This window comes from Malus domestica, chromosome 07 (assembly GCF_042453785.1).
Source record: "Malus domestica chromosome 07, GDT2T_hap1".
Taxonomy (NCBI): domain Eukaryota; kingdom Viridiplantae; phylum Streptophyta; class Magnoliopsida; order Rosales; family Rosaceae; genus Malus; species Malus domestica.
In genome coordinates this window covers 23,696,347-23,722,864 of record NC_091667.1, presented here as the reverse complement: position 1 = coordinate 23,722,864, position 26,518 = coordinate 23,696,347, and the positions used below count along the sequence as shown (strand labels likewise).

General features: G+C 34.5%; 1 protein-coding gene across 1 annotated transcript; it reads left to right on the top strand.

Moving 5' to 3' along the window:
* Nucleotides 1–10,935: 10,935 nt before the first annotated feature.
* LOC103428516 (cathecol O-methyltransferase 1-like) lies at nt 10,936–13,266 on the top strand. Its single transcript, XM_008366618.4, has 4 exons — nt 10,936–11,438; nt 12,153–12,463; nt 12,552–12,616; nt 12,784–13,266. The coding sequence occupies exons 1-4, from the start codon at nt 10,999–11,001 to the stop codon at nt 13,078–13,080; spliced, it is 1,113 nt and encodes a 370-aa protein (XP_008364840.1). The 5' UTR covers nt 10,936–10,998; the 3' UTR covers nt 13,081–13,266.
* Nucleotides 13,267–26,518: the final 13,252 nt, after the last annotated feature.

The window sequence follows — 26,518 nt, the reverse complement described above, 5'->3', positions numbered from 1 at the left end:
CTTTTTGGACGTACAAGTCCAAATGCCTTCACTTGTTTGGGAATTAGCCTTGACACTATCTTTTGAGACCCATCTATAAGCCTTGCAAAAAGTTTCATCTTCTTTTCAGGTCCAAGCCTTTCCTTTGGTTGAAGATGTGGCCATTTGAAAATTATTGAAAAAATTAAAGGAAAGATTATTGGAAGAGGTAAGAAAATAAAATGTGAAGAATTGAAATAAAATGAGGTAAGATAGTATGTAATGGTGAGAAGGATGCAAGAAATGGTGTAGAAATGGCTTTGGTGTTTATTCAAATTCCAATGGCTACATGACGTCACGTTACCGTTGGCAATGGACTGGGCCTACCCAAATCGAGCTGGTTGGCTGGCTGGCTTTCTTTGGCTAGCCTGCAAGCCTTGTGGCTGTTTTATGGCCCAATGGGGCCCACAAGCCTTTTGGCCCAGCCTCGATTAGAGACGTTTTTTGTGTCAAAATGAGTTATATTTTGACCTATGACCTTTGACCGGGTTGGTGGGAGATGACCTAAGACACCAGTTCAAGGTTTAGAGGGACGTATCATTCACCACGACTCTCCTCAATCTCAGTTCCACAACCCTAAGGCCACATGACACGCCCTGACCTGGAATGTCAATTAGGACTCCGAATCGAGCCGTGCTAGCCGACACATGGAAGGTGACGGAGCTATAAAGTGTAATGATGTGGAAAAAAATGGATAAATTTAAACCTAAAAGTGTCTAAATGCAAGAATGCGCTGTGAGCGGAAATGAACTCATTTCACACGTGACGTCAGAGCATAAGTAAAGTACAGTAAAGTGAATTGAAATTCATACCATCGAAGGTAATCTTCAATACCAAAACTTGCCACGAATCATCGTCAATACGAAAGCTTTGCTACTATACCTGGAGGGATAAAGACAAGAGTGAGTGAGCCAGAAAAATAAGGCTTTAATAAAAACCTTCTAAACGATATAATACCTCATCGTAACACCTGTTTAGCTTCCAGAAAATCATACTACAGATAAATATGAAATCAAAAGTATACTAAAATTAAATCCAAAAGTATACCACTACACAACATCTTATTAGCAATATAAATAATCAAGTACTTAATAACCCATAATAGCACGTCAGTCGGAGTCACCTATGGTGACATGTACGACTACAACTATATCTCATCGATCAATGCTAGCTCATAAGTTGGAGTCACCTAAAATGACTTGTACGACTTATCCATATCTCATCACATCTCCCTGTAATATGTCAGTCGGATCCACCTCTTGTGGCCTATACGGCTGAACCTATAGCTCATCGTATATCCATGCACACGAGTCGAAACTACCTATAGTGGTTTGTACAACAGGACTAGGTGTAAATAAGTAAACTCAAGTGCTACGATCACGTGAAGACTGTGCGAATAAACACGGGTCACCTACTAGTCAGAACCACTTATAGTGGTCTGTATGACAAGATTGTGCACCTACCTTAGATCCAAGGTGAGCATAAGATGCGCGAGGTGAATATCATGTGAAGGACTGTGCCCTGGCCAAGGGCGGGAGCACTAACATCGGGTTGCAGGTTTGTGAGCTCTAACTGCATCTATTGTAACATATACGACTCATGGTCAACCTGTACGACAGTGTCGGAGTTGCCTATCATTGCAACCTGTATGACAAGGTCGGAGTTGCCTAAAACATACATGCAGTCATGCCATAACTCCATCATCTCAACTAATACCATAAACTCACCTGAACTTACCTGGGTGTTCTGCGTTCACCTTTGCACTTCAAAGCGTTCACAATAATTATGTGCAAGTAGTATACATATAGATAAACCATGATGAACTCTAATACTCAACCATGTTATAGTATTTTCAAGTGTATACATATGTATAATAAGGCATAAAATGCATAAGCTGTGACGTCCTACTCCCAAACTATTATTTTCGGGAATAATTATCGGTGATAAGCCCAACTAGACACTATTTTAATTAAATATCTTTACTTCAATTTCTCAATTCCTCACATATTGCTCAATTCCCCAAACAAGGCTTTTGTCTTGATTATTTAATCTCATTTATTGTATGGCTGCATCTAACGTCTTGTTAGACTGCCTACATACGCTAAATAGGGATCAAGCCAATCGTAGTTCACAGTAATTATTTGCAGGTAACATGCATAAATTAATTTGGCTGGGGTCCGCGCTATGACTCTTTAGTACGAATATCGACACATCACGAACCATTGTCGCCTATGGCCAAGTCCAATTTGGCTGGAAAAAGCTCCAATCTTCCTCAAACCTGCCGGAACCTAGAAAATGGTGTGCTTCAATTCGACCTCCATACTCACCCTGACACCTCGACCATTGCTTGGGCTTTATTCCTGAGGTTGAAGGGAGTCTATGGGTGGTGGTAATTGGTTGGGTTAGCTTCAATTTTTACGGATTGTCGCCATACACCCACACGGACCACCGTCGGTTTTTCCTCCAAAATACCACCAAATTCTTCTAATTTTGGGATGAAAATGGAAGGGAAAGGGTTAGGGTAGTATTTCCAGGTAGTGATTCAACACAATTCACCGGAAATTGGCCGAAAAATGCACGAATTTGGCCTTGATACTCAGCCGGGTCGCACGGGTCAAGGAGGAGACCCGATTTCTCCCTCCTTCTCACCTTCCCTCATTTCCCTCCTTTCCCTCCTTTCCCTTCTCTCTGGTTGGTCAGTCTTCTCTCTTCCTCTCCTTCGATTAGGCAGCAGCCCTTCTTTCTGCTCTCTCTTGTTCCCCCCTTCTTCTTTCTCTTCTTCTTCCACTTTTAAAAATCACTAAATGATAAATAAAATATAGGGAGTTTTAACGAAAAGCCCACGGTACTATTCACTTTAACAAAAAACCACATTTTTACACTAAAAAGTCAAACATGCTACTATTCACTTTACCCTTTATTTTGTCCTTATCATTAAAACTCAAAGTTTTCAAGTCATTTTCATTAGTTTTCCTTAAAATATAATCATCATAAAAATAATAAAAATATATAAATAGTGACTAAACAAAAGTACTTCTCAGGTTTACAGTTATATCAAACTTTAACCGTAACCCCAAATCATCTTCTGCTTGTACCTACGAGTCCGCAACGTCGAGTACTTCAAGAAAACACTAAAGGATTAATTCATACACCTCGATATACGTTGGTCAATGGGAGTCAAGACCCTCGCCTCTAAGGGCATTTTCGTAAAATCACACTTTTAAAATTAATAAAAATGTAAAATTTGGGACGGGATGTCACACCACACCTACTAATCTCTTCGGGTCAACTTGACATAGAATTAGTGCCGCTAGCCCAGGGCAACCTCCTAGACCCTAAAGTTAGGGGGCACCAAAATATGTTTATAAGCCCATATACATGTATAATAATAAATATAAAAAAGAATTTTGTACGAGTACCACATGAACTTCTAAGCATGTGTGTCAATACAATCTGAATTTTCAATTTTCAGTTTGTACCACCTAAACTCTTTTAACTGTTGGAATCTACTACCTACATTAATTTTTGTCCCTTTTACCGTTAAAACATGTCATGCGCCCCTCATGTGGAGAAATATTTTTGTCAATTCACTTTCTAGGACTCGCTAAAGTCAAATAGTACGAAGGCAAAAGACATTTGTTCTGTAGCGGCATTGGAGTCAGGTCATAAAGAGAAAGGGAGACGTTGCCTTCAGGTTTGATTTTTGACAAGGGTTGTTGAGGAATTAAAATAAAAATTATGCAAAAATTTAGTCTTTCATTTACAATGAGTTTTAAAGATTTTTTTTGTAGGCTAGCAAGTAGGTATGGTTCATCTTAATTTAGAAAAATATTAAATTTTCAAACTCTTATAGAGGGAATTGCCGAACTGGGACGGTAGAAATACCTAATGTTGGCGCCATATTGACTCAAGCAGAATTGTTTTTGAGCCAATTTGATCCTATGAAATTAATTAACGAAAATATCCCTATAGTTGAAATGCTTTAGCAGTAAAATTGATGGAATGTAACGTAGGTGGTAGACTCCAACCGTTAAGAAAGTTCATGTGGTGAAAAATAAAAAATGAAAAGTTCGGATAATACTATTGCACATACTTAAAAATTCAGATGATAATTGCGAAAAGAACCGATTAAAAAAAAAGGTGGTTAAGTTGCATCGTTATGCTTTCCAAGGAGGCGAGCGGGAACAGAGAAAAACGTTCCCTTCCCCCAGTCAACTTCTCCTACTCTTCTTCCAATTTTCAATTTTCTCCACACCACAATAGAAATATGAAGTAACACTATGAAATCATCAGTCTCCTCTTTCTTCTCTATGAAAAATCAAATTAAACGGCAAAATCATCACAAGTCTTGTGCCTGCAATGCCACTGATTAATATTGAATTCGGATTTAGTTTATGCACTTTTGTTTTGATGGAGAAGGCAGGAGGCTTTTGATTGAACCACAAAGCAAACCCAGGTTCCATTATTGACTTTACATGTTACTGTGACATCTGTAGAAAGAATTTTTTTTTCAAATTGAAATTGTTAAAATTTTACTTGAACCACCAACCTAGACTCAAGATAAGTTAAATAGATTAGCAATATTATAGATTGAAAAGGATAGGTTGGAAAAATACATTGACTATAAAAATCTAATTGAAAAGGATAGGCACTATAGATTATATTTTTTGTTGGAGTTTTATTGCTATTTTTATTTCGTGGGCGCATGCATGCGGTGTAGTATTGCTTGAAGCATCTTAAGGTTGGAGATGAAGCATGTAACGTTTTGTCGTCGGCGTACTCTTTTTCTTTTTTTAATATAAGCTTGTACTTGTGGTCTTTTGGTGATATATATTATTAGTGGAATAAAAATTAATTTGGTGGTCAAATTTTTTATTTTTTAACAAACGATATTATTTACACTAATGTAAGTTGACTTAGCCTTATAATGAGCGACTAATTATGTGGTTCAAATTCGATTTTGGTGAGAATCGAACCTATGACTTTTCACATAAAAAACAAAAAAGAATAAAACAAAACTATAGTACTAAGTGACTAAAAAGGTCAATTCTCATGACCACATCATTTTGAAATTTTGCCCTTGGCCCTAAATATCAGGACCGGCACTGTCTTTGTTATCAAATATTTAGAGAAAAAAAGATCTGGCGGTCAATTTCTAATATGGTCTTGACTTATCATGTAAGAAAATCGAAACCTTTTGTACCGCTTGAGTTAATCCACAAGGGACAATCATGCTATTGGCTTGATGCAAAATGTCCTAGAATCGGAGTTGAAATGATATAAGTTGTTTACCAATTCATCTGAAATGGAATGAAAATTAATATGATTACTAAAATACCCTTAATCTTAATAATAGAAAAATTCATAATTTTTAATACAATTTCACACACACACACACACATAGAGTTTTATTAAAATCTTAACAATTCTCATATATTTATTTTTAATAAAACTTGAACTTTTTTTTTATTTCTTAAAGAGTAAAAACCTAATTCAACAAGGAAAAGAAGTAAAAAGCTCAACAACCAAAAAAAAAAAAGGTTTGGGAACCTCTACGATTCCACCACAACTCTCTCTACTCTCCCTGTCTGCATCCACATATTGTTTTTGGGATCATCCCCAAGCGCCAACTCTTGCCCGTCCTGACCTTGTCGAGTTCTATAGGCTTGAAGATCTCCTTTTGGCGGTAAATCATGAACTCCTTGCCTGCGACCATTCTCGGATTTCTAAAGCATTTGCCAGCCGCTCAATGCTTTATGTTATGCTCTTTGCACAAACGTCTGCAATCGAAATTCGATCCGCAGTGGGTAAGTCACAAGGTTTTTCTTTTATCTATACTCGTTTGCATCTCTCTTTCCCCATTCGAATTTGGATCTGGGGTGTCCGGAGTTTGTTTGTAGAACTGTTGGGGTGGGTTGGTGCTAGGTCTTGGCAGTTTGGGAGGTGGTGCGGTGCTTTGTGTGTGGGGATGGGTGTGCTTTAGGTGGTTGAATTGTGGGAGGCAGATAGGAAGGGCATGGCAATTTCGGTAGAGAAGTTTGATTCCTAATGTTGGCTTTCTTCCTGAATTCAATTATCATCTTCAAGTCAATATTTGAATTCCGGTGATATCAGGAATACGATTACTGATTTTGGGTGGAGCCCACTAATTTTTTATATTATAATTGAAACATTTCATATTATAAATTGTTCTATAACGATCATCACTGTAAAAACTCAATTAAAATTAAAGTCTTTTAGTTAGTTAACTATATAGTAAAGAGATAGATGGTTCGTAAAATTTTTACTAGTACTAACCATTTGTTTTATATTATTCGATGACTAAATGATCTTATATTTTTTTCTTTTTATTTCTTGCAGAGATGATCCTTACTAATTGACCACCAGGTCTCTTAAGAATGAGTTCCTCCTTAATATTTGAGAGAGGCAAGTCTTTTCCACAAGTGAGGGAATTAGATTGGCTCCTTGTGATTGAGGAGGAGTTTCTCCTCAAAATACTTAGTTACAAAATTTCATACTCATGATCGAAACCGTTTATGTTATTAATCACTCTATAATGATCCTTATTAAACCGTTTATATTATAACTGCTCGAAATGGCTAACTTGAAAATGGTTAGCCACTTTCAAGCCGTTGTCCGACTAAACCACGGCGAGTTAGTCTTCGAAAAGGTACCATTCTCTTCGTCTCGTCAAGAAGTAGGATTTTTGTTTTTGAATCACTCGATTTCGTTGAGTATTGAAGAAATTATGAATGTTTAAAGTTTACCCAGTTTTCGGCGAGTTTTCCAGTTTTCCCATGGACCAGTCACCTTTCAAGCTATTTTCCGGCCATCTCCGGCAACCATTGGGCTTCCAAAGATATAATCTTATTATACACTTTCGTATCTTCATTTTGATATATTATGGGTCGAATTTGGTTAAGAAACGATTGAGTTACAAAGTTTTGAAAATTGCCCAAAGAGTTTTTAACGGAATGACCAAAATCATGGATGGTAGATAATCTCAGGGACCATTTCTATTGATTTTCAATCTCAGGGACCATTTCTATTAATCATGCAGATCTCATGGACTATTTTGTATAATAACCCAACTGTATAAAGGTAATAGACAAATCTGGTAAAAGAATTATGAATCTATTTGTTACGGTTGATTGAGTCATTGACTAAATGACTTTATTTTATTTTAATTTTTTTATGTGAAAATAATCTTTACATAGTAATTTATAATATGAACAATTCTGATTATAAACATGAGGTTTCATATTTTATCACAAATTATTTGAAGAAGAACTCCCTCTCCATCTTAAAGAGCCAATTCATTTTCGCAAGTGAGGGGGCGGCTGTTCTAACAACTCATGCTAGTAGCCCTCTTTTCTTTATTTGGTTATATGGTTCTAAAATTGCTAAAGCAGAGGCCTTGAAAAAGCAACAAACAATGGATTCCATAACTCGGTAGGAAAAGATTGTTTAAAGATATAAAAATAATTATTGTAAATAAAATGTGTGAGATTCAAATTCCGTGAAAAACGAATTTAATAATAAGTTGTTTTGACTAATAATTCGTGTAACTTAATCCAGATCAAGTATTTATTTTGACTAAGGTTCGCCCGTTCGTCGCTTTGGTACAGATTCAGTCAAATGAAATCAATTAGTCATCAGCAATTCATCAGCAACTTTAATTGACTTGGTCGTTGGAGAATTTTCAGGCTGCTCCTCGGGAAGAATTATACAGTCAAATGTATCAGTTATTCCACATCAACTTTAGCTGAACTATGGTATAAAATATCTATGATATCGGAAATATCGGTAGTTCAAAAATATAGAAATTTCGATGGAAATATCGGGATATTATTGATATAGATAAAAATTGAATAAAAACCACGGAAATTGTAAGAAAAACTTAGAAATTTTTATTGAAACTTTGGAGAATGTTTATTTAGTCAATTATCTATTAGTTTATAATAAAAAATTAGAAGGAAATGTATTACATGATGAATTTAACTGATTTAAGTTGATTATACAGCGAGCTGGCAAACACTGTGAGTGTATAAAATATGTAGTAATTAATGAAAAAAAGATTAAACACAACATAATTATTTATATATAATGATTTACTACAATATTTTACACTTTATACATTGCATGGTAAGATACATGTGATTTAGTACCACATAAAGTTCCTACGAGGTTCAAAATTTTCACTATCTTCATCATCTCTATGTGTAGAGTAAGTTTATTGTGAAGAGTATTCATCAAATGATAAATCTCCAAAATAGTTTTGTATGTAATTATTAACATGTCACTCATATAAATATAAATATTTTAGCATATTATCATTAAAACATAAGTGATATATGGTGGTTATGGTGTTGGAGGAGTAAAATGGGAGGGGTTCAAATCCCCTTTGTGTTTTTTTTCCTCCATTTTTTCCTTTTTTTCTTTTCTTTTTCCTTCCTTTACATCGATATTTTCGATATTTTAGCGATATTACATCGATATTTTGACAAAATATTGCTGAAGTGTGAGCGAAATTATCGACATCAATATTTTCCGATATTATCGTCGATATTTGTAGGATATTTTCGATATTTTAGCGATATTACATCGATATTTTGACAAAATATTGCTGAAGTGTGAGCGAAATTATTGACATCGATATTTTCCGATATTTGTACGATATTTACATGGATATGTTCCGAAATATTCGTGATTCGAAAAAACCAAAATATCCTCAATATTTTGTCGATATTATTGATATTTCAGACTATGAGCTGAACTAGTCGTTTGGAGAATTCTAGTCTGCTACTCAGAAAATTTATGTTTCAAGGTTGAAGCCTAGGGAGCATTTTTGCTCAACTTAAATTTTGATGTATACTCACCGTACACTTAATTATGCATTATATATCATTTCATTTAATTTTGGTTAATTTTTTTTTCAAAAATTGAAAAGGGAACATTTAATGTGAAAGTTAACTAGAATTAGATAAAATGACACATGATAAATGATTAGATGTATAGTGAGCATACACCTTAATTATGATGGTGAGCAATAATACTCCCTTACTCCCTTAAAACCTACTAATCTATATTACCTATTAATAGAAGACTTTTTGTTTACCAAAAATTAAAGAAAATACGATTGTAATCTTTTATGCATAATTGAACCACAATATCAGAAAAAAATTCGTACATATTAAAGTAATTTCGTACAATTTGTTTTATTATTGTTTTTTCTTTTATCATTCACATGTTTTCAAAGCATATTCCAACTTAAAATAAAGGGTAAAAGACTGTTTACTACCCTCATGTTTCGTGGTTTTCAATATTTAATACATCAAGTTTTTTCGTCTCAGATTCATACCTAAAGTGTAAATTTTGGGACAGTCTCATACATCCGTTAGTCAAACTGTTAAGTCTCCCGTTAACTGTGATGTGGCGCACTGACTGGGCGCCACGTGTCATCCACTTTTTTTCTTTTCTTTTTTCTTTCTTTTCTTTTCTTCTTCCTTCTTCTTCTTCTTCCTCTGACAGCAACTTTTTTTTTTTCTTCCTCCTTCTCCTTCTTCCTTCCTCCTTCCTTCCCTTTCTTCCCCTTCTTCCTTCTTCTTCCTTCTCATTCTCCTTCTTCTTCTTCTTCTTCTTCCTCCTCCAAATCTACCCAGTTTTATTTTTTTTTATTTTTTTATTTTTTATTTATTTTTATTTTTTTTCTTCTTTCTTCTTCTTCTTCTTCCTTCGAATCTGCCCAGATTCAGTTTTTTTTTTTTTTTTCTTCCTCCTTCTCCTTCTTCCTTCCCCTTCTTCTCCTTCTTCGTTCTTTTTCTTCTTCCTCCAAATCTGGGGGAAGATGAAAGTTTTTTTTTTTTTTTTTTTTTTTTTTTTGAGGAAGAAGAAGAAGAAGAAGAAGGAAGGAAAGAGGAGGAAGAAGGAGAAGGAGGAAGAAAAAAAAAAGTTGCAGTCGGAGGAAGAAGAAGAAGAAGGAAGAAGAAGAAAGAAAAAAAAAAAAAAAACTTCCCCAGATTTCGGAGGAAGAAGAAGGAGAAGGAGAAGGAAGAAGAAAGAAGAAGGAAGAAGGGGAAGGAAGAGGGAGGAAGGAAAAGGAGAAGGAGGAAGAAAAAAAAAAGTTGCGGTCAGAGGAAGAAGAAGAAGGAAGAAGAAAAGAAAAGAAAAAAAAACCGTGGATGACACGTGGCGTCCAGTCAGTGCGCCATGTCACAGTTAGCAGGATACTTAACAGTTTGACTAACGGATGTATGAGACTGTCCCAAAATTTACACTTTAGGTATGAATTTGAGACAAAAAAACTTGATGTAATAAATGTTGAAAACCACAAAACATGAGGGTAGTAAACAGTCTTTTACCCTAAAATAAAAAATAAAATAGAATATTATTAAACAAACAAGAATGCCAAAACGGCTACAAAACTCCAATAAACTACATTGTGAATGACTTACTCTTTAAACTAAATTACAAACTATATTTATAGAGAATTAAACCTAAGAAACCCTAATTAGGATGGGCTAGACCTAAATACTAAACAAACAAGCAAAACCTAAATACTAAAATAAACCTAAATACTAATATTTTCTAACGGTTCGATCATATAATATAATGTAGCTCAATTAGTTATTAGTTATGAACATTTATCCTTATATCTAAAGTTATCTATTTGAAAATTTTCTCTCAGTAATTTAATATGGATATTTTATGGTTTGTCAGAGAAAAAAAATATAATAGTCTCCACGCTTAGTGTCATTCAAAATTACTTCCCATTATATAATTTGACTATTCAAATTTCTGGGATTCATGCCCGCCGGCGCAGATATTTTTGTTTAAATAATAATAAAATAAATTCCAGTTAAAAATAATACAAAAAAAAAAAAAGAAAAAAAAAAGAGAACAGATACCCAAATAAATCCAAGAATTTTTAGCATATAAATCAATGTAGACAGCTTAGCTAGATGCACAAGCACTAATCCAATGGCTTCTCTAGAGGAACCAAAAGGCCTTCCTAAAATTCCTCTTGATGATGAAGCAAGGAGAGAAGAAGAGAGCTACTGCCATGCACTGCAGCTGGTGGTTTCTTCTGTGCTGTCTTTCTCCATGCAGTCGGCAATTGAGCTTGGCGTTTTTGACATCATAGCGAAAGAGGGTCCAAATGCCAAGCTCTCTGCATCTGAGATTGCAACTCACATCGGCACCAAGACCCCTGACGGACCCATGATGCTAGATCGCCTTCTAGCTGTCCTGGCCAGTAACTCCGTCCTCGATTGCACGGTTGTTAACGGTAAAGTTGACAAGTATTTCCGGAGGCTATACAGCCTTACCCCTGTGGCCAAGCACTTTGTGACTGATGAAGATGGTGTTTCATTAGCCCCTGTTTTGACTATGGTTCAAGACGAGGTCTTCTTAAAAAGCTGGTATGTTTTAATGGTCAAGATTTGTTGGTTAAATTGGCAGTAAATTTAATAAGGGTCCATTCAATTTAAAAAAATTGGGCATTTTCATGTATGTACGAAGTTGATCAATGCCCAATTTGCGAAATGAAATTGTCCCAGATTTGTCGTACATACATGAATGTGTCCCACACCCACACGTGTTGAAGGATCGGATCGGAAATAAGGTTTACAATTTTCTTTCCAAAATTTTTGGATGAGATCGAAAATTTTAAATTCCAAAATATTGTATTATTCGGAATTTTTTTGGAATTGGAGTTATCTTTGAATTTTTAGAACATAATTTGAATTCATATATATTTGACAAGTTTTTTTATATCTCGAACTTTTTCATATATGCATATTGTTTATTCTTAATATTTGGTATATATTTGTATATACATCCAATCAATTTTGTAGTATATTAATAATATGTTCATCATTTTTAATATAGGATCTTTTTATTAAATATTGTTTGACTGTGGTTATGGACATGGTGAAATTTCTTATAACCTCTATGTACTCGGAAGTGATGAATAACCGTAACTTGTCACTAGTTGTCTCTCTTTTTTTCAAAAAAAAAAAAAAAGAACATAAAAACTATGAATAAAATATATCCAAATTTCAAAATTAACAATGAACATAATAAAAAAAAAATTAAAGATAGCTAGCTAACTTTAATTTTGTGAATATCGACAGGCCAAGAGTGAAAGATGCAGTAATTGAAGGAGGAATTGCATTTGACAAAGCCCATGGCATGCACCACTTTCAGTATCCAGGTGTCGACCTTAGGTTTAATAAAATGTTCAACAAGGCAATGTTCAACCATAGCACCATAGTTATGAAGAGAATTCTTCATCTCTACAAAGGTTTTGAGCACGTTAAGCAACTTGTTGATGTTGGTGGTAATCTGGGAGGGGCAATTAGTCTAATCACTTCTAAATATCCACATATTAAGGGCATCAATTTTGACTTGCCTCATGTTATAAAACATGCCACCTCTTATCCTGGTACGACTTTACATTTATAGTGTTATGATCTACAATTTGGATTCTATGTTTTTCCGTTATAAAAGATTGTAGTGAATTTATTTTGCAGGGGTTGAAAATGTTGGAGGAGACATGTTTGAAAGTATTCCAAATGGGGATGCCATTTTTTTGAAGGTGATTTTTAAACTCTTACCTGAGCAAAGAAATATGATAAGTTGGATTTTTGTCCCTTTATTTTATCTTTTATACTATGAGAAACCTCCTTCCAATCAAAATATAAAATCAATTGACCATTAACTGGAGCTTTTCTATTTAATTAATAATTCTATTTTGTTTTGTAGTTCATACTTCATGATTGGTTGGATGAAGACTGTATAAAATTGTTGAAAAATTGTTACAATGCAATTCCAGACGATGGAAAAGTGATTGTGGTGGAGGCACTTCTCCCAATCAAGCCAGACAATAACATATCTGTGAGGACCAACGCCCAACTGGATCTGCATATGATGACTCAAACCCCGGGAGGGATGGAGAGGAGCCAAGAGGAATTCATGGCCCTAGCAACTGGTGCTGGTTTTAGTGGCATCAGATATGAATGTTTCACTGCTAATCTCTGGGTCATGGAATTCTACAAGTAGACAAGAGTGCTTTCAAAAATAAGTTTTGGGTTATGATCCTGATAATCCAACATGCAAATGCCTAATAATCCTATCTTTTTTTTTTCCTGTTCTTCTGAAGTTTATTTTCTATCCTAAAAAATAAGAGTGTTTTTATGAATGTGTAACTTGACGTTTAAAGTGAGGCAATTTTGTGCATTGTTTTAAGTAGTTATGTATACATATATTTTATGTTGTGCATTGTTTTGACCTATCAATATGTGTGAATAAGCAAATAAAAAGAAAGAAAAAGAGAATAAAAACCCTAGAGCTCGAGTTGGGCCTGAAAACAGGAAAAAATTGTTTCAGACTAGGCCTGACCTTAAAACCCAGCACTCGAGCTTACAGCTTGCGCTGAATCCATTGGAAACATAACGGTCTCCGGTGACTCCTGCAACTTCCTCTGACGACCTACAAGTTGTCCTTCATTTTCGAGGAAACGTTTCCATTATGGAAACATAAGATTCCAGATGAATCTTGCAAGGATTCGAGTTTCAAAACTCAACCCGCAGTCGAGACACCGTCGTCGTAAAATTTTGGGTTTTCCACAGCCATCTACTATGTTTGCAGACCTCTGATGACTCGTTTGTCATTCAATTTGAGGCTACTATCATCAAATTTCATTGGGTTTAAACTTCTCCATCGCAATCCATGCTTAGTGAAGCTCGAGCATCTCGAGGTTGCCTCCACAGCCCTTTTTTTAATGATCCGACGTTAATATTACGTTTGGACGAAAGAAATTTAAGAATCTTAGGAATTTCAAAATGACGAAAATTGAAATGACAAGATTTTACTTTCTAGAATTTGTAAATTTTCTTGCTTGGTTAATCTAAAAGAACAATGGAATTGAAAACGGAATTTGTTATTTTTAAACTTTCAATCATAGAAATTGAGAAATGACACATATTTACATGGAATTTGAACTTAGGAATTGGAGGTTCCAAATTCCAAGTTTTTTTTTCCACGTGGAAATTCTAAGGGTGGTGTATTCAATTGAGAATGTGAGAGATTTTAATGGATTTATAAATCCATGGATTTTTATGGAGTTTAATTGATTTGTAGAGATTCCATATAAAATTTTGATTCAATTCTCTCGAAATCTCATGGGAAGAGGTGAGATTTGTGGATACTTAAAATACACTACGAAATCTCTCCAATTCCCTCTAATTCTTTAACTTTCTCAAATTCTTTAAAATCAATTTCTAATTGAATACACCTGGAATGTTATAAACTTCTTTAAAATCTTAATTGAATACACCTAGATTTCTAAGGATTTTAATAAACTATTTTGAAATTCTAATTGAATACACCTAGAATTTCAGAGAATCACTTAAAATCCTAATTGAATACCCCTAAAATTATTAATTCCCTGAAACTCTCTCAGAATCCTAATTGAATACATCCCTCTAAATTTCTGTTTATAAATCCAAACAAGGGAATTGGTGCATGTCAATTTATAAATTCTGACATTTACTAAAATTCCAAGTTTATTTTCCTCATCCAAACATAGTGTAATATTTACTTTCCCTCATGAAATCAAGAGTTCTAGTCAGCCCTTTTTTGCATGGGCTTGCAACTTAAACAGCCCATTCAATTTTTGAATTTGGGCTTCTATATCTGTTTTTTCTTCTTTGGACTTGGAAGCCAGCAGCCATTGCTGCTTGAACTTGGAAGCCCTTTTATGGGCCTGGGCTCTTAGCCCATTTTTGCTATGCTGGCCAATAAACAAGCAAACGAAAAAAAAGATTTTTTCTTTTGGGCCCTCAGTAAAAACTGCCCTATTTTATGGGAGCTGTTTTTCACTTTTTCTTTCTTAGCCCAATATTTGAGCATGGGTTCTATCAACCCATATTCTCTCTTGCTAGCATGTAGTCCCGCGACTAAAACAGTTATTTATTGAACCTAAAGCTCTATGGCCATTCCCTATACTTTCACACAAAAAGATCCTGAAGCTACCCAACGTTATTATATCTGTTTTCAATTGGTCATATATATTGTCTTGTATATACTGCATTTGTTTGCAAGTATTATGTACCTGAAGTTCATAATTATGTACTTGAAACTTTAGAAAAGTGTCATAAAAACTTGAAGTTTCTTAACACACTCCACTCATATTGAGATTAGGGCCAGTCCTCACTTTTTTGGTCACTACTACAAAAGGGCCTTATTGTGTGTCGTTTTTATAAAACATAGTGGCGTTTAAGACATTCCGACACCTACTTTACATGGTGTTCGAATTACTGTCGCTTATAACCAACATAAACTGTTAATGTCGCTTATAACTAACATAGATTTTAATATTTTTTAATAGTGGTGTTGCATTAAAAAAAAAACTGTCGCTTTTAATCGACATAATGTTAGCGTCGGTTAAAAGAAGACTGGTGTCGTTTTTTTCCAAGACTAATGATAGTTTTTAAATATTTTCAAAGCTAGTGTCGGTTGTAGCTGACATAAGTTTTCATTTTTATTAAATATTTTGAAATTCAGTGTCGCTTGTAATCGACATAAATTTAGCGTCGGTTAAAAGAAGACTGGTGTCGCTTGAAACCCGGTATGGCTTGATTATATATATATATATATATATATATATATATACCATTAAACTTAATGGGATAGGAATTCTACGAAACTAATTTCAACGATCCAACCATCAAACTTGTTTGTATATGCTTCGAGATCGCATCAGCAAAAAATCGCAAAAAATAAATATTCAGAGATCAAGTAATGATGCAAAACTTTTCTACGGTTATAAAACAAAAAATAACGATTTAACGGTTATTTTAACTCCGATTTTGATGATGTTTTACAGCTACACTCCTTAACCCTATATGAATACAATGAATGAATTCGATCTTTAATTTAAAATATTTACACTAGTGGATACCACAAAATCTTATGTTATACTTAATGAAAGTATAAATAAACTTAGTGTTAATGAATTTATCGTTTTGATGGGATACGCATTCTACGAAACTAATTTCAACGATCCAACCGTCAAACTTGTTTGTATATACTTCGAGATCGCATATGCCAAAAATCGCAAAAAAACAAACATTCAGAGATCAAGTAATGGGACAAAACTTTTCGAAGGGTTATCCACGAAAAATCATGATTTAACGGTTATTTTAACTCCGATTTTGATGATTTTTTACAGATACACTCCTTAACTCCATATGAATACAATGAATGAACTCGATCCTCAATTTAACATATTTACACTAGTGGATACCACAAAATCTTATGTTATACTTAATGAAAGTATGAATAAACTCTTAAGTGTTAATCTATTATTTTAATGGGATACGCATTCTACGAAACTAGTTTCAACGATCCAACCGTCAAACATGTTTGTATATACTTCAAGATCGCATATGCCAAAAATTGCAAAAAAAAAACATTCAGAGATCAAGTACGGGACAAAATGTTTCGATAGTTATAAACAAAAAATCACGATTTAACGGTTATTTTAACTCCGATTTTGATGATTTTTTGCAGCTACACTCCTTGACATATGAATACAATGAATGAATTCGATCTTCAATTTAAAATATTTACAATAGTGGATACCACAAAATCTTATGTTATACTTAATGAAAGTATAAATAAACTCGTAAGTGTTAGTGAATTTATTATTTTGATGGGATACGCATTCTACAAAACTAGTTTCAACGATACAACCGTCAAACATGTTTGCATATACTTCGAGATCGCATACGCCAAAAATTGCAAAAAACAAACATTCAGAGATTAAGTAATTGGACAAAACTTTTTTACGCTTATAAACGAAAACTCATGATTTAACGGTTATTTTAACTCCGATTTTGATGATTTTTTACAGCTACACTCTTAGATCCTATATGAATACAATGAACTCATTTGATCGTCAATTTAAAATATTTACACAAGTGGATACCACAAAATCTTATGTCATGATAATCGATGAAGTGACTCGTTAAGATAATGAGTGTGACACGACACGACCTGTTAAGATAATAGGTGTTACACTAAAATGACCTGACCTGTTGAAGCGCTATGTTCGTAATAAGGGTCGTCCTAAAGGTTCTATTGCTAAAGCATATTTGGTGGATGAGTGCTTGTCCTTCTGTTTTATGTGTTTTAAGTATTAATTAGACTATATTTTTGTTTTTTATTACGTATTTTATTTAAGTTCAATTTTATTTAATAAAATCTTAAAATGTTATATGAGGTAACAAAAAAAAAAAAAAAAAACTCGTTATTTTTTTTTGTATGGGGACATTTAAAAAAAAAACTATTTTCTTCTCACTTTTATGTGATGGCATTGGTCAGATAATTTGAAATACTCTAGGCGGGAAGTTTCCCGCTTGTTTTTGCACGAGTTAGTGTTAGTTTTAAGCGACGCCAAGTACATTTAATTTGATGCGAGTTATATTAAATTCGATGTCAGACATGTAATGTCGATTGGAACTGACGCTACTGTCTCTTAATTCGACGTCAACTTCATTTATTTCAATGTCATGCGGGTAGTGTCGGTTAAAAGCGACGTGAAGTTGACTTGGGAAGAGGAATTTCAATCAGCTCGGAAGTTGTCTGATATCGTGTTGTTTTAAACCAACGCCAAATACATTTAAACCGACGCAGCGTGCACTTCATTAAAGCTTGTCAGACTATGGTGTCGGTTTGAATTGACACCAAGGCTAACTAAAGCGATGCCATGTGAATTTAAAAAAAACTATGTCAGAAAGTGGTTGTTTGATTTAATGTATCGGTAAAGTGTGTCAGTGGTGGTGTCAGTTTAAACTGACACCAAGTTTAACTAAACCAACGCCGCGTTTGATCCAATAAATGTTGTCAGAAAGTAGGTGGATTTAATTCGACGTAATGCATGTCAGAAGTTGGTGGCGGTTTCAACCGACACTAAGGCGCACTTATTGCGATGCTAGTGGGTTTTAATACGACGTTAGGGACTTAATGTCCGTTTCAACCGACGCCAACTCATCATCCATATTTAAACCCCTTTTCCCCCCATTTCATCTTTGCTTTCATTTTTTCCCAAATTTCAATCTCTCATTCTCCTTCCCAATTTCGTCTGTACTTCCATTTCATCTCCCGTTTCACTTTTTAGTTTTTGTACTTCTTCTTGCAAATTGTTTTGCTATGGATCATTTTGAAGATGAGCATGCTGACGAAATCCAATTTGAAGAGGAAGAAGTCGATGGTGGGCCATTTTTAATTATGGTCATTAGTTTTAGTATTTTGTTTTGTAGTCTAACTAGTATGATACCCAAATTGAAAATTGGTGTTTGGTCCTTGGTTTTTAATTGCTTTTTTTTTTCCCTATATTTATAAGGAACAACTCATCGAGGATGGGGACCCTCAATTCCCAATTGGAAGGAACATCCTTTTTGTTTTGATTTGTCTGAAAAATGCATTAGTGAAAATTCTAGTACTTTTTCAAAACATGTAGCGGCGGAAGTTAGAGATTATAAAAATATTCCGTTGGTGAGAGATTGGCGTATGATCAAAGAAGATCGCAGGGAAGCTTAGAATAAAGGTATAAATATGTTTTGTTACTTGAAGAGAGTATAATAAGTCAATGTTTATAGAAATAATTAATTTGCTTGATTTTTTTGATGAGTTTAGGAAACTATTATTGTGACAGCCCGTCCCTAATTTTAAGAATTTTTAAAGTTTTAATAAAGGATTTTACAAAAATGCCCTTTGAGGCACGCGCATTATTCGGGGTTAATCGTTGTGTCGTGCCATCTAAGATTTGTTTTCTTGACATATCCTCATAGTACTCGTCGCTACCGACATGTGGGAGCTGATGGTTCGTGATTTGGAGTTACGGTCAAAGTTTTACGGAACTCTAACCTGAGAAGCACTTTTACTTTGGTTAATATATTTATGTATATATTTATGTGTTATATTTTTATTAGTGGTTATTAGAATTTGGGAAAGAAGAAAGAGGACAGTCGGGAAGAGAAGAAAGGAAAAATGGGATTGGGCAAAACTGCCCAATCTGAAAGAAGGAGGGGACGAATCAGGAGAAGAGAGAAGGAGAATCTGACCAATCAGGAAGAGAAGAAAGAAGGAGAAAGGAGGGAAGGGAGGAACGGGGAATCACGACCTGCGGATTGGCAACCTGACCCGGTCGGTGTTCTTGTCATTTTCGACGAGTTTTGGCCCATTTTTCATACGAATTGCATCAAACCAGCCATTGTAAAACCCTCCACGACCTTCCCTTTATCCATTCCATCTCAAGTTTGGAGAATTTGGCTTTGAAAATGGAGAAAACCGCAAGGAGGGGTGCGGCGGCTTTGGCTTCGAAACACCCAATCCCGAAGCAATTTCTTCCAATTGTCACCACCCATAGCTTCCTCTTGAGGCCTAGAACAAAGCCCAAGCATTAGTTGGAGCATCGGAGTTGATTTGAGGACGAATTGGAACTCACCCAATTCTAGGGTCTGCACGGATTTTGGTGAAATTGAAGTGTTTCCAGGCCAAATTGGCCTTGGCCACAGGTATAAAGTTTACTCTACTCATTAAGATCTTCAATTATGTATTTTTTTTGAGAATGTTTGGAAATAGTTGGATTTTCCAGCGAGCCGGGGCGGCCGATCGCCACCCGTGGCAGCCCGTGCGGCGGCGCGTGGCCAATGGCCCGCCAATGTCATTCTTAGCATGTGTTTAAGGTTCTAGGTTCAGTTTTGATAATTGATGGACGTAAATTAAGTAATTGAACCTAAGTTCGTTTCGATTCGTGGTTAGGTGAAAATGTGACTTTACGATCCAACCGTCGGATCATCACCAAACTTTGATACGTTGTAATACGTAATATTTGAGGATTATAGGAACTTACGGATCGGAAATACGATTTATGGATCTTTCGAAATTGGAGTTGTAAGTTCATCAAATAGAATGTTAACCGTCACTTGGTTTTGACAATTGACGGAGATCCGACCGTTGGATGGTAAGGAAATTTTAGGATGTTGTCCTAAAGGTATATTGTGGACCTCTGGAAGTTATGGATTTGAAATCTGAGTTGCAGATCTTCCGGATCGAACTACGTAGTAACGTATTTTATATAAGTTATATATTCTATCGATATGATTTCTGAGGTTTGATTTGATTATTGTTCTAGGCGCCGATCGTCATGACGCTTTGATGTGTTGTGGTAGGGAGTTGTTGGGCGAACTCCAGGTGAGTGGGCAGTTATTTTCTGTATTTACCTATATACTATTGATATTTTTCCCAGAAATTGAATTTAAATGAAAGTATGTTTTAAAATGCCATGCATGCATATTATGAATTATATGAATTAGTAATTGATGCCTATATATGTGAATTGGTGCTGTGGACGCACATGTGAGTATCAGGTGAGTTTTATGTTAATCATGCGAATTGTTGATAATGTGAATTATGTTGAGAGCTCATAACCTGCATCCCTGGTGTTAGTGCTTATAGTATTCACCGCACCGCACGCTCACCTTGGATCCAAGTAGGTGCATGTCGTACAGACTGATAGAGGGTTCCGACATGCTAGTCGTACAGACCACTAGAGGTGGTTCGGACTAGTAGGTGATCTTAGATTATGTGCACAGATGATTGATGAGAGAAGCACTAGAGCGTATTATTTCACCATCTTAGTCGTACAGACTACTATAGGTAGTTCCGACTTATGTGCAGTGTAGTGCCGTATAGGTCACAGTTGGTGACTCCGGCAGGGCCGTACAGGTCACCGTTGGTGACTCCGACTGGATGGGATATTGAGCTATAGAATCAGCCGTACATGACCACTATAGGGTCTTTGGTTGATTTATTATTTCACCTGATTCATATTGATGCATTCATATTATATTTTGGCATATGGCATGGCATGGCATATTTTTCTCGAAAAGTGTTAAAGACTTGTGATTTGAGTTTTGAGATTATATATGGTTATATATATTATTTTCTGGGAAAGTATACAGGTTTTACAGCGAGGGGTTAGAAATGTTTTAAATGAAATGTTTTCGAAAAACTTTGTTTTACTAACCCACTCAACTTGTTTTGCGCCCCTCCAGGTTCTAGATAGTAGAGTTTTGGTGGCCACGAGGAATCCAGTGGTGTTCTGACAGAATTCACAAAAGTATGACTCACCCTCGGGTGTTTCATCCTAGTAATTGTATTTTTTTTAAAGCTTCCAAACTGTGTAAATGGTTACGTCACTCTCACGTGACGGCCAGAATGCCCCCCTTTCGGGACGGGGTGTGTCAATTATTTTTCAAGAAGAGGCTTTGACGAAAATGTCAATGATCTGTCACATGACACTTCATATTGCGGAGCATGCGCATAAGGAGTATAGAAATAAATTTAAAAAAAAAACATTCTACTGATAAACCGGTCGAGGAGCACAAGAACACACCTCTTAATGTGGATCCTCAACAGTGGGCTGATTTGGTGTCCTATTGGAATAAAGAAAAAACGAAGGTAAACTTTTTATTATTTATTTTATTATAGCTTGAAATTTGTTTAATAAATTCTTTTTTTTTCTTCAAGAGATTGCTGCAAAAAATAAGCATAATAGGCGGTTGAAAACAATGAACCACACAACTGGTGCAAAATCTTTTGCAAGAGTTAGGGCAGAACTTGTAAGGGTTGTACATTTTCAAGAATTGTAGATAATTTTAAATTTAATATATAATTGGTAGAAATTTATTTTTAATTTGATGGTTGCTGAAAATTGTTTTTTTTTATTGACTTATAATTATAGCGGAAAAAGCATGGGAAGGAGGCGGATCCTATTTCGTTTTTTTGTCACTGTCATACTCGAAAAGATAGCACTTGGATTGATGAAACATCAGAGCACACTGGGGTAATTGACTATTTTGTGGTAGTTTATCATTGTTATTAAATTTTACTATCTATTGTTGAATACTTATTTTTTAAATTTTTACTGCAAGGCAACTATGGAGGGGAATATTCAAACTATGATTGAGTCTGGGTAAAAAGATAGTGATGACCTTAGGACTCGAGTTTATGTGGAGATGATGGGTCCTGGGAGTTATAATAGAGTACGAGGGTATGGACATGGGGTGACTCCAGATATGGTGTCGTATGCATCTTCTTCAGCTTCTAGTTCTAATTCTTCCTGAAGATCATCCAGAAGTTCAGTAGCAGTGTTGATTACTGAGGAATATTTTTAAAATTTTTTATTTTTAATATATCTAGTGTTGCTTATAAGCGACGTTGGCACCTATGTCATTTTTATTGAGATGTTATGTAATGTCGGTTACGACTGACAACAGCTTGACTATTTTATTTATTTAACTCAAGTGATGTCGGTTGGAAGCAACAGTAACTATGATATTTTAATTGTTTATTTGTTACTTAATGTCGGTTTGGAAAGACGCCTTTGTTGCTTTCTATGTCGCTTATAAGCGACGTCAGTTCCTATGTCAGTTTTAAGCAACGCCTTTGTTCCTTTTTATTTTATATTACTTTGCTTCATGGTGTCGGATTAAGGGGCCTAAGCAACGTCAATACCCTTTTTGTGACGGTAGCATTGGTGTCAGTTCCTCTATCCGACATTGCACAATTTAATGTCGGATTTTTACCAATAATTCGACAGTAAGTAGTGTTTCTTGTCGCTTTTACTCCGACAGTAATATCCCCTTTTGTAGTAGTGGGTGCCAGGGTCGAAGGCTAAAAAAAGTGTCTTTTTTTTCAAAATACCAACATATATTAAAAAAAAAAAACAATTTAAGAGGGCTAGAACCTAGCCAAAGCTGGGGGGGGGGGCAAGGCCCTCATGTCCATATTATATTACCTAAAAAAATACAACAGGGGGAACATAGTACCTAAACCCCGACGATTAAAAGAAAAATCATATACAACCAATCCAAACAAAACTCTTTGAAATTTCAACCTCTATGAAATCGTCTTCTTACATTTTTTGAAGCAAAATCATCGATTATATCATCATACTCCAAGTCTTTAACCTCATCATTTTCAATGCATAAGATTGTTAATCCATTTAACCTATCTTGAGCCATAGTGGTTCACAAGTAAGATGTCAATAATTTCAATTTTGAAAAATTTATTTTTGCAAATATCACAGTCATAGGTACAGTCAACAATACACGACAAGCAATCAACACATTTGGACACATGTCAATTTCTCTTGCAAACTATGTTATTTCCATGGATGCCCAAAGCCTATTAGAATGAAATGATTCTTTAGGTAACATCATATACAATATCTGTAATTTAGAATATAAGGCAACTCCATCTACATCAATGGAATTTCCAATCTTTTAGCTCCTGATCGTCCAATGAAATTAACTTTGTTGCATTGAATAAGAAACCAATATTGTCCTGCAACAACAATAAAAAGGTCATACCCAGTGCACAAGGCTCCCGCTTTACGCAGGGTCTGGGAGAGGTGAATGTCGGCTAGCCTTACCCTCATTTATGGAGAGGCTACTCCTAAGTCTCGAACCCGAGACCTACCGCTCATGGAGAGGTGAATGTCCTGCAACAACAATATAGGGCACAAAAATTCACCATGTTTTCGGATTTGATCTCTGTTTTACTTTTCACCGAAAAGCAAAACCAACTTTTAATGAATAATCATTCAGCTCGACCCATTAACTCGAACGTCGAGCCTGAAGGGCATGTGACCTATTCTAGCAGCCTTATGAACTGCAGCTGGTGGTTTCTTCTGTGCTGTCTTTCTCCATGCAGTCGGCAATTGAGCTTGGCGTTTTTGACATCATAGCGAAAGAGGGTCCAAATGCCAAGCTCTCTGCATCTGAGATTGCAACTCACATCGGCACCATGACCCCTGACGGACCCATGATGCTAGATCGTCTTCTAGCTGTCCTGGCCAGTAACTCCGTCCTCGATTGCACGGTTGTTAAAGGTAAAGTTGAAAAGTGTTTCCGAAGGCTCTACAGCCTTACCCCTGTGTCCAAGCAATTTGTGACTACTGAAGATGGTGTTTCCTTAGGCCCTGTATTGGCGCTGTTTCAAGACAAGGTCTTCTTAGAAAGCTGGTATTTTTTTTAGTCAAGACTTGTTGCTCAATTAGATTTTGAAACTTGGGCATTTTCATGTATGGATGAAGCGGATCAAAATGTGTCCCAGATTTGTTGATCATGAGCTTCGTACATACATGAATGTGTTCCATATTTGTTGAAGGATCGGATAAAAATAAAGTTAATAATTTCAATTCCAAAATTTTTGGATCGATTGGAGATTTTAAAATTCGAAACTTTCAAATTATTCAAAATTACAGTTATCTCTTCTAAAAAAAAAAAAAAACGGAGTTATCTCTGAATTTTCAAAACATAATTTATAATTCATTTATATTTTATAAGTTTTGATATCTCGAACTTTTCAGTGTATGTAATATACCGTAAGACCTTTCTAAAGTAATACTTTTTAATAGAATAATCTCCTTAAAGTCATAAAAAATTTCGGCCCTAACTTGGGATTAATTATGTATTGGAATAAACTTCATATTCTAAGAAGTTATAATTTTTCGTCGTCTCATCTTAAGGAAACACCTCTCAACATAGTTATAATTGTCTACGAGTACAAAAATATGCAGAAAACAAAATATTTGGCGCCCAACTGAATCTTATTTAGGAAATACAACGTTAATTAAGGATAAATAAATCAATAAATAATATATTTTTTTAAGTAGAACTCTATCAAGTAATAACCTCCCTTATAAAGTTATAAAATTAGTTTTGTAGAGAGGTTTTACTCTATTGTTCTTTCTTGATAAATATTTGGTACATACTTGTGTATACATTCCATTAATTTTGTAGTATACTTATATGTTTATCATTTTTAATATGTATGTGTGATTTTTTTATGAAAAATAAGTCTCGGATTAAACATAAAGAAACACTATGAAATTAAGGGACATTTTGATTACACCCAGTCAACTCACAATATTATGGAAATACCCCATTCATTTTCTTTGCTAATCAATGTTATAAATTTTATTTTATGCCCATCCTATCCCTTAATTAAATTATGAAAGTTAATTGAGATCCCTAATTTATGAATCAACTTTTTACCATTTTGAATTTCGAACTCAAACAGTGCACTGCAATACATCTAATCTAAACGTAAAGAATCGTTTTATTAACACCTACATATTGTTGAATACACTTAACATTTAATTTTTCAATTAAAAATTATCTTAACACACTCACATGCTTTCTCATAATACCCGCATGCCCCCACACTCTCAACATAACATTTTCTACATCTAAACAAAAATGTCAAGTACTAAAATTACAAATAAATAATGAAAATACCTTACAAACAGGTGCAAAATTCTTGATAAAAAAAAAGAAAAAAAAATTATATAACCATAATATATATGTACGACTGAGAAAATAAAATGATGATACAATTATCTACCTATATAAAATATTATTCGCCTACTTAAAAGATTTGAATCACTTTACACCATTATCTATTTATAGAAAATATTTAGCGGCGTTATGTAATATGCACCTATAACAAAGATAGTTGGAAAAGATGAAAACCTTAAAAAACAGGTAAAAATTCTTCTTGTTAAAAAAGATGAGATAAAAAGAATTTAAACCTAATATAAACTAATTGTTAATAGTGAAAAGTTAAAAAATATGATATGATTATCTACCTATAATGCAGGTAGAACTATATATTGCTTACCTATAAAAAAGCTTCGAGTGATTTGTACCATTATCTACTTATGAAACATATTTAGCAAGCTATAGCAAGATAATTTACAGGTTCCAAAACCATGTATCTTTCATATTGGTATTGTAGCCACGAGTAGAGAAGCAACTAGCAATCCAACAAAAAATAATTTTCCATCAAAATTAATGTATCCAAAACTAAGAATGAACATGATAAAAATAAAATTTTTTATTTTTGATAAATTAAACTTTAAAGTTGATTACAAAATATATAAATTTAGTAAATATCTATAAAATAAAATAGACTATTTCAGAAATTGTTATCGGAATAAGTTAGGAACAATTTCAGAAAATCCTAATAATTTTCGAATTTTCAAATCTCAATATGCATTCCAATTTCCATTCACTTTTTACGTAAAAGTTTTATTCATTGGATTAGAAATTTAATAATAGAATCGAAAATTTCAATCCAACCTGCCCCCTAGTCCAACAACACACACACATGAAACTTTAATCATGAACTATAAATTGAGACATACAAAATAGACAATTCAAACCGATGTGGAGTGAGTCCCACAACTAATTCTTTTTTTTTTAATGAAAATTCCTACTCTTAAAGGGCCTATATATATATATATATGGATCTGACAGTACAACATTACTCATAAAAGTAGCTATATATCTAACTCTAATTTAGTGAACATCTATAGGCCTCATCTGAAAGATGCAATTATTGAAGGAGAAAATCCATTTGA

Bases quoted from the DNA above. Each gene is read 5' to 3' on its own strand.
- LOC103428516 (XM_008366618.4), top strand. From the start codon at position 10,999: ATGGCTTCTCTAGAGGAACCAAAAGGCCTTCCTAAAATTCCTCTTGAT. The intron at 12,464-12,551 runs GTACGACTTTAC...TTTATTTTGCAG, and splicing joins ACATGCCACCTCTTATCCTG to GGGTTGAAAATGTTGGAGGA. The intron at 12,617-12,783 runs GTGATTTTTAAA...TTTGTTTTGTAG, and splicing joins GGGATGCCATTTTTTTGAAG to TTCATACTTCATGATTGGTT.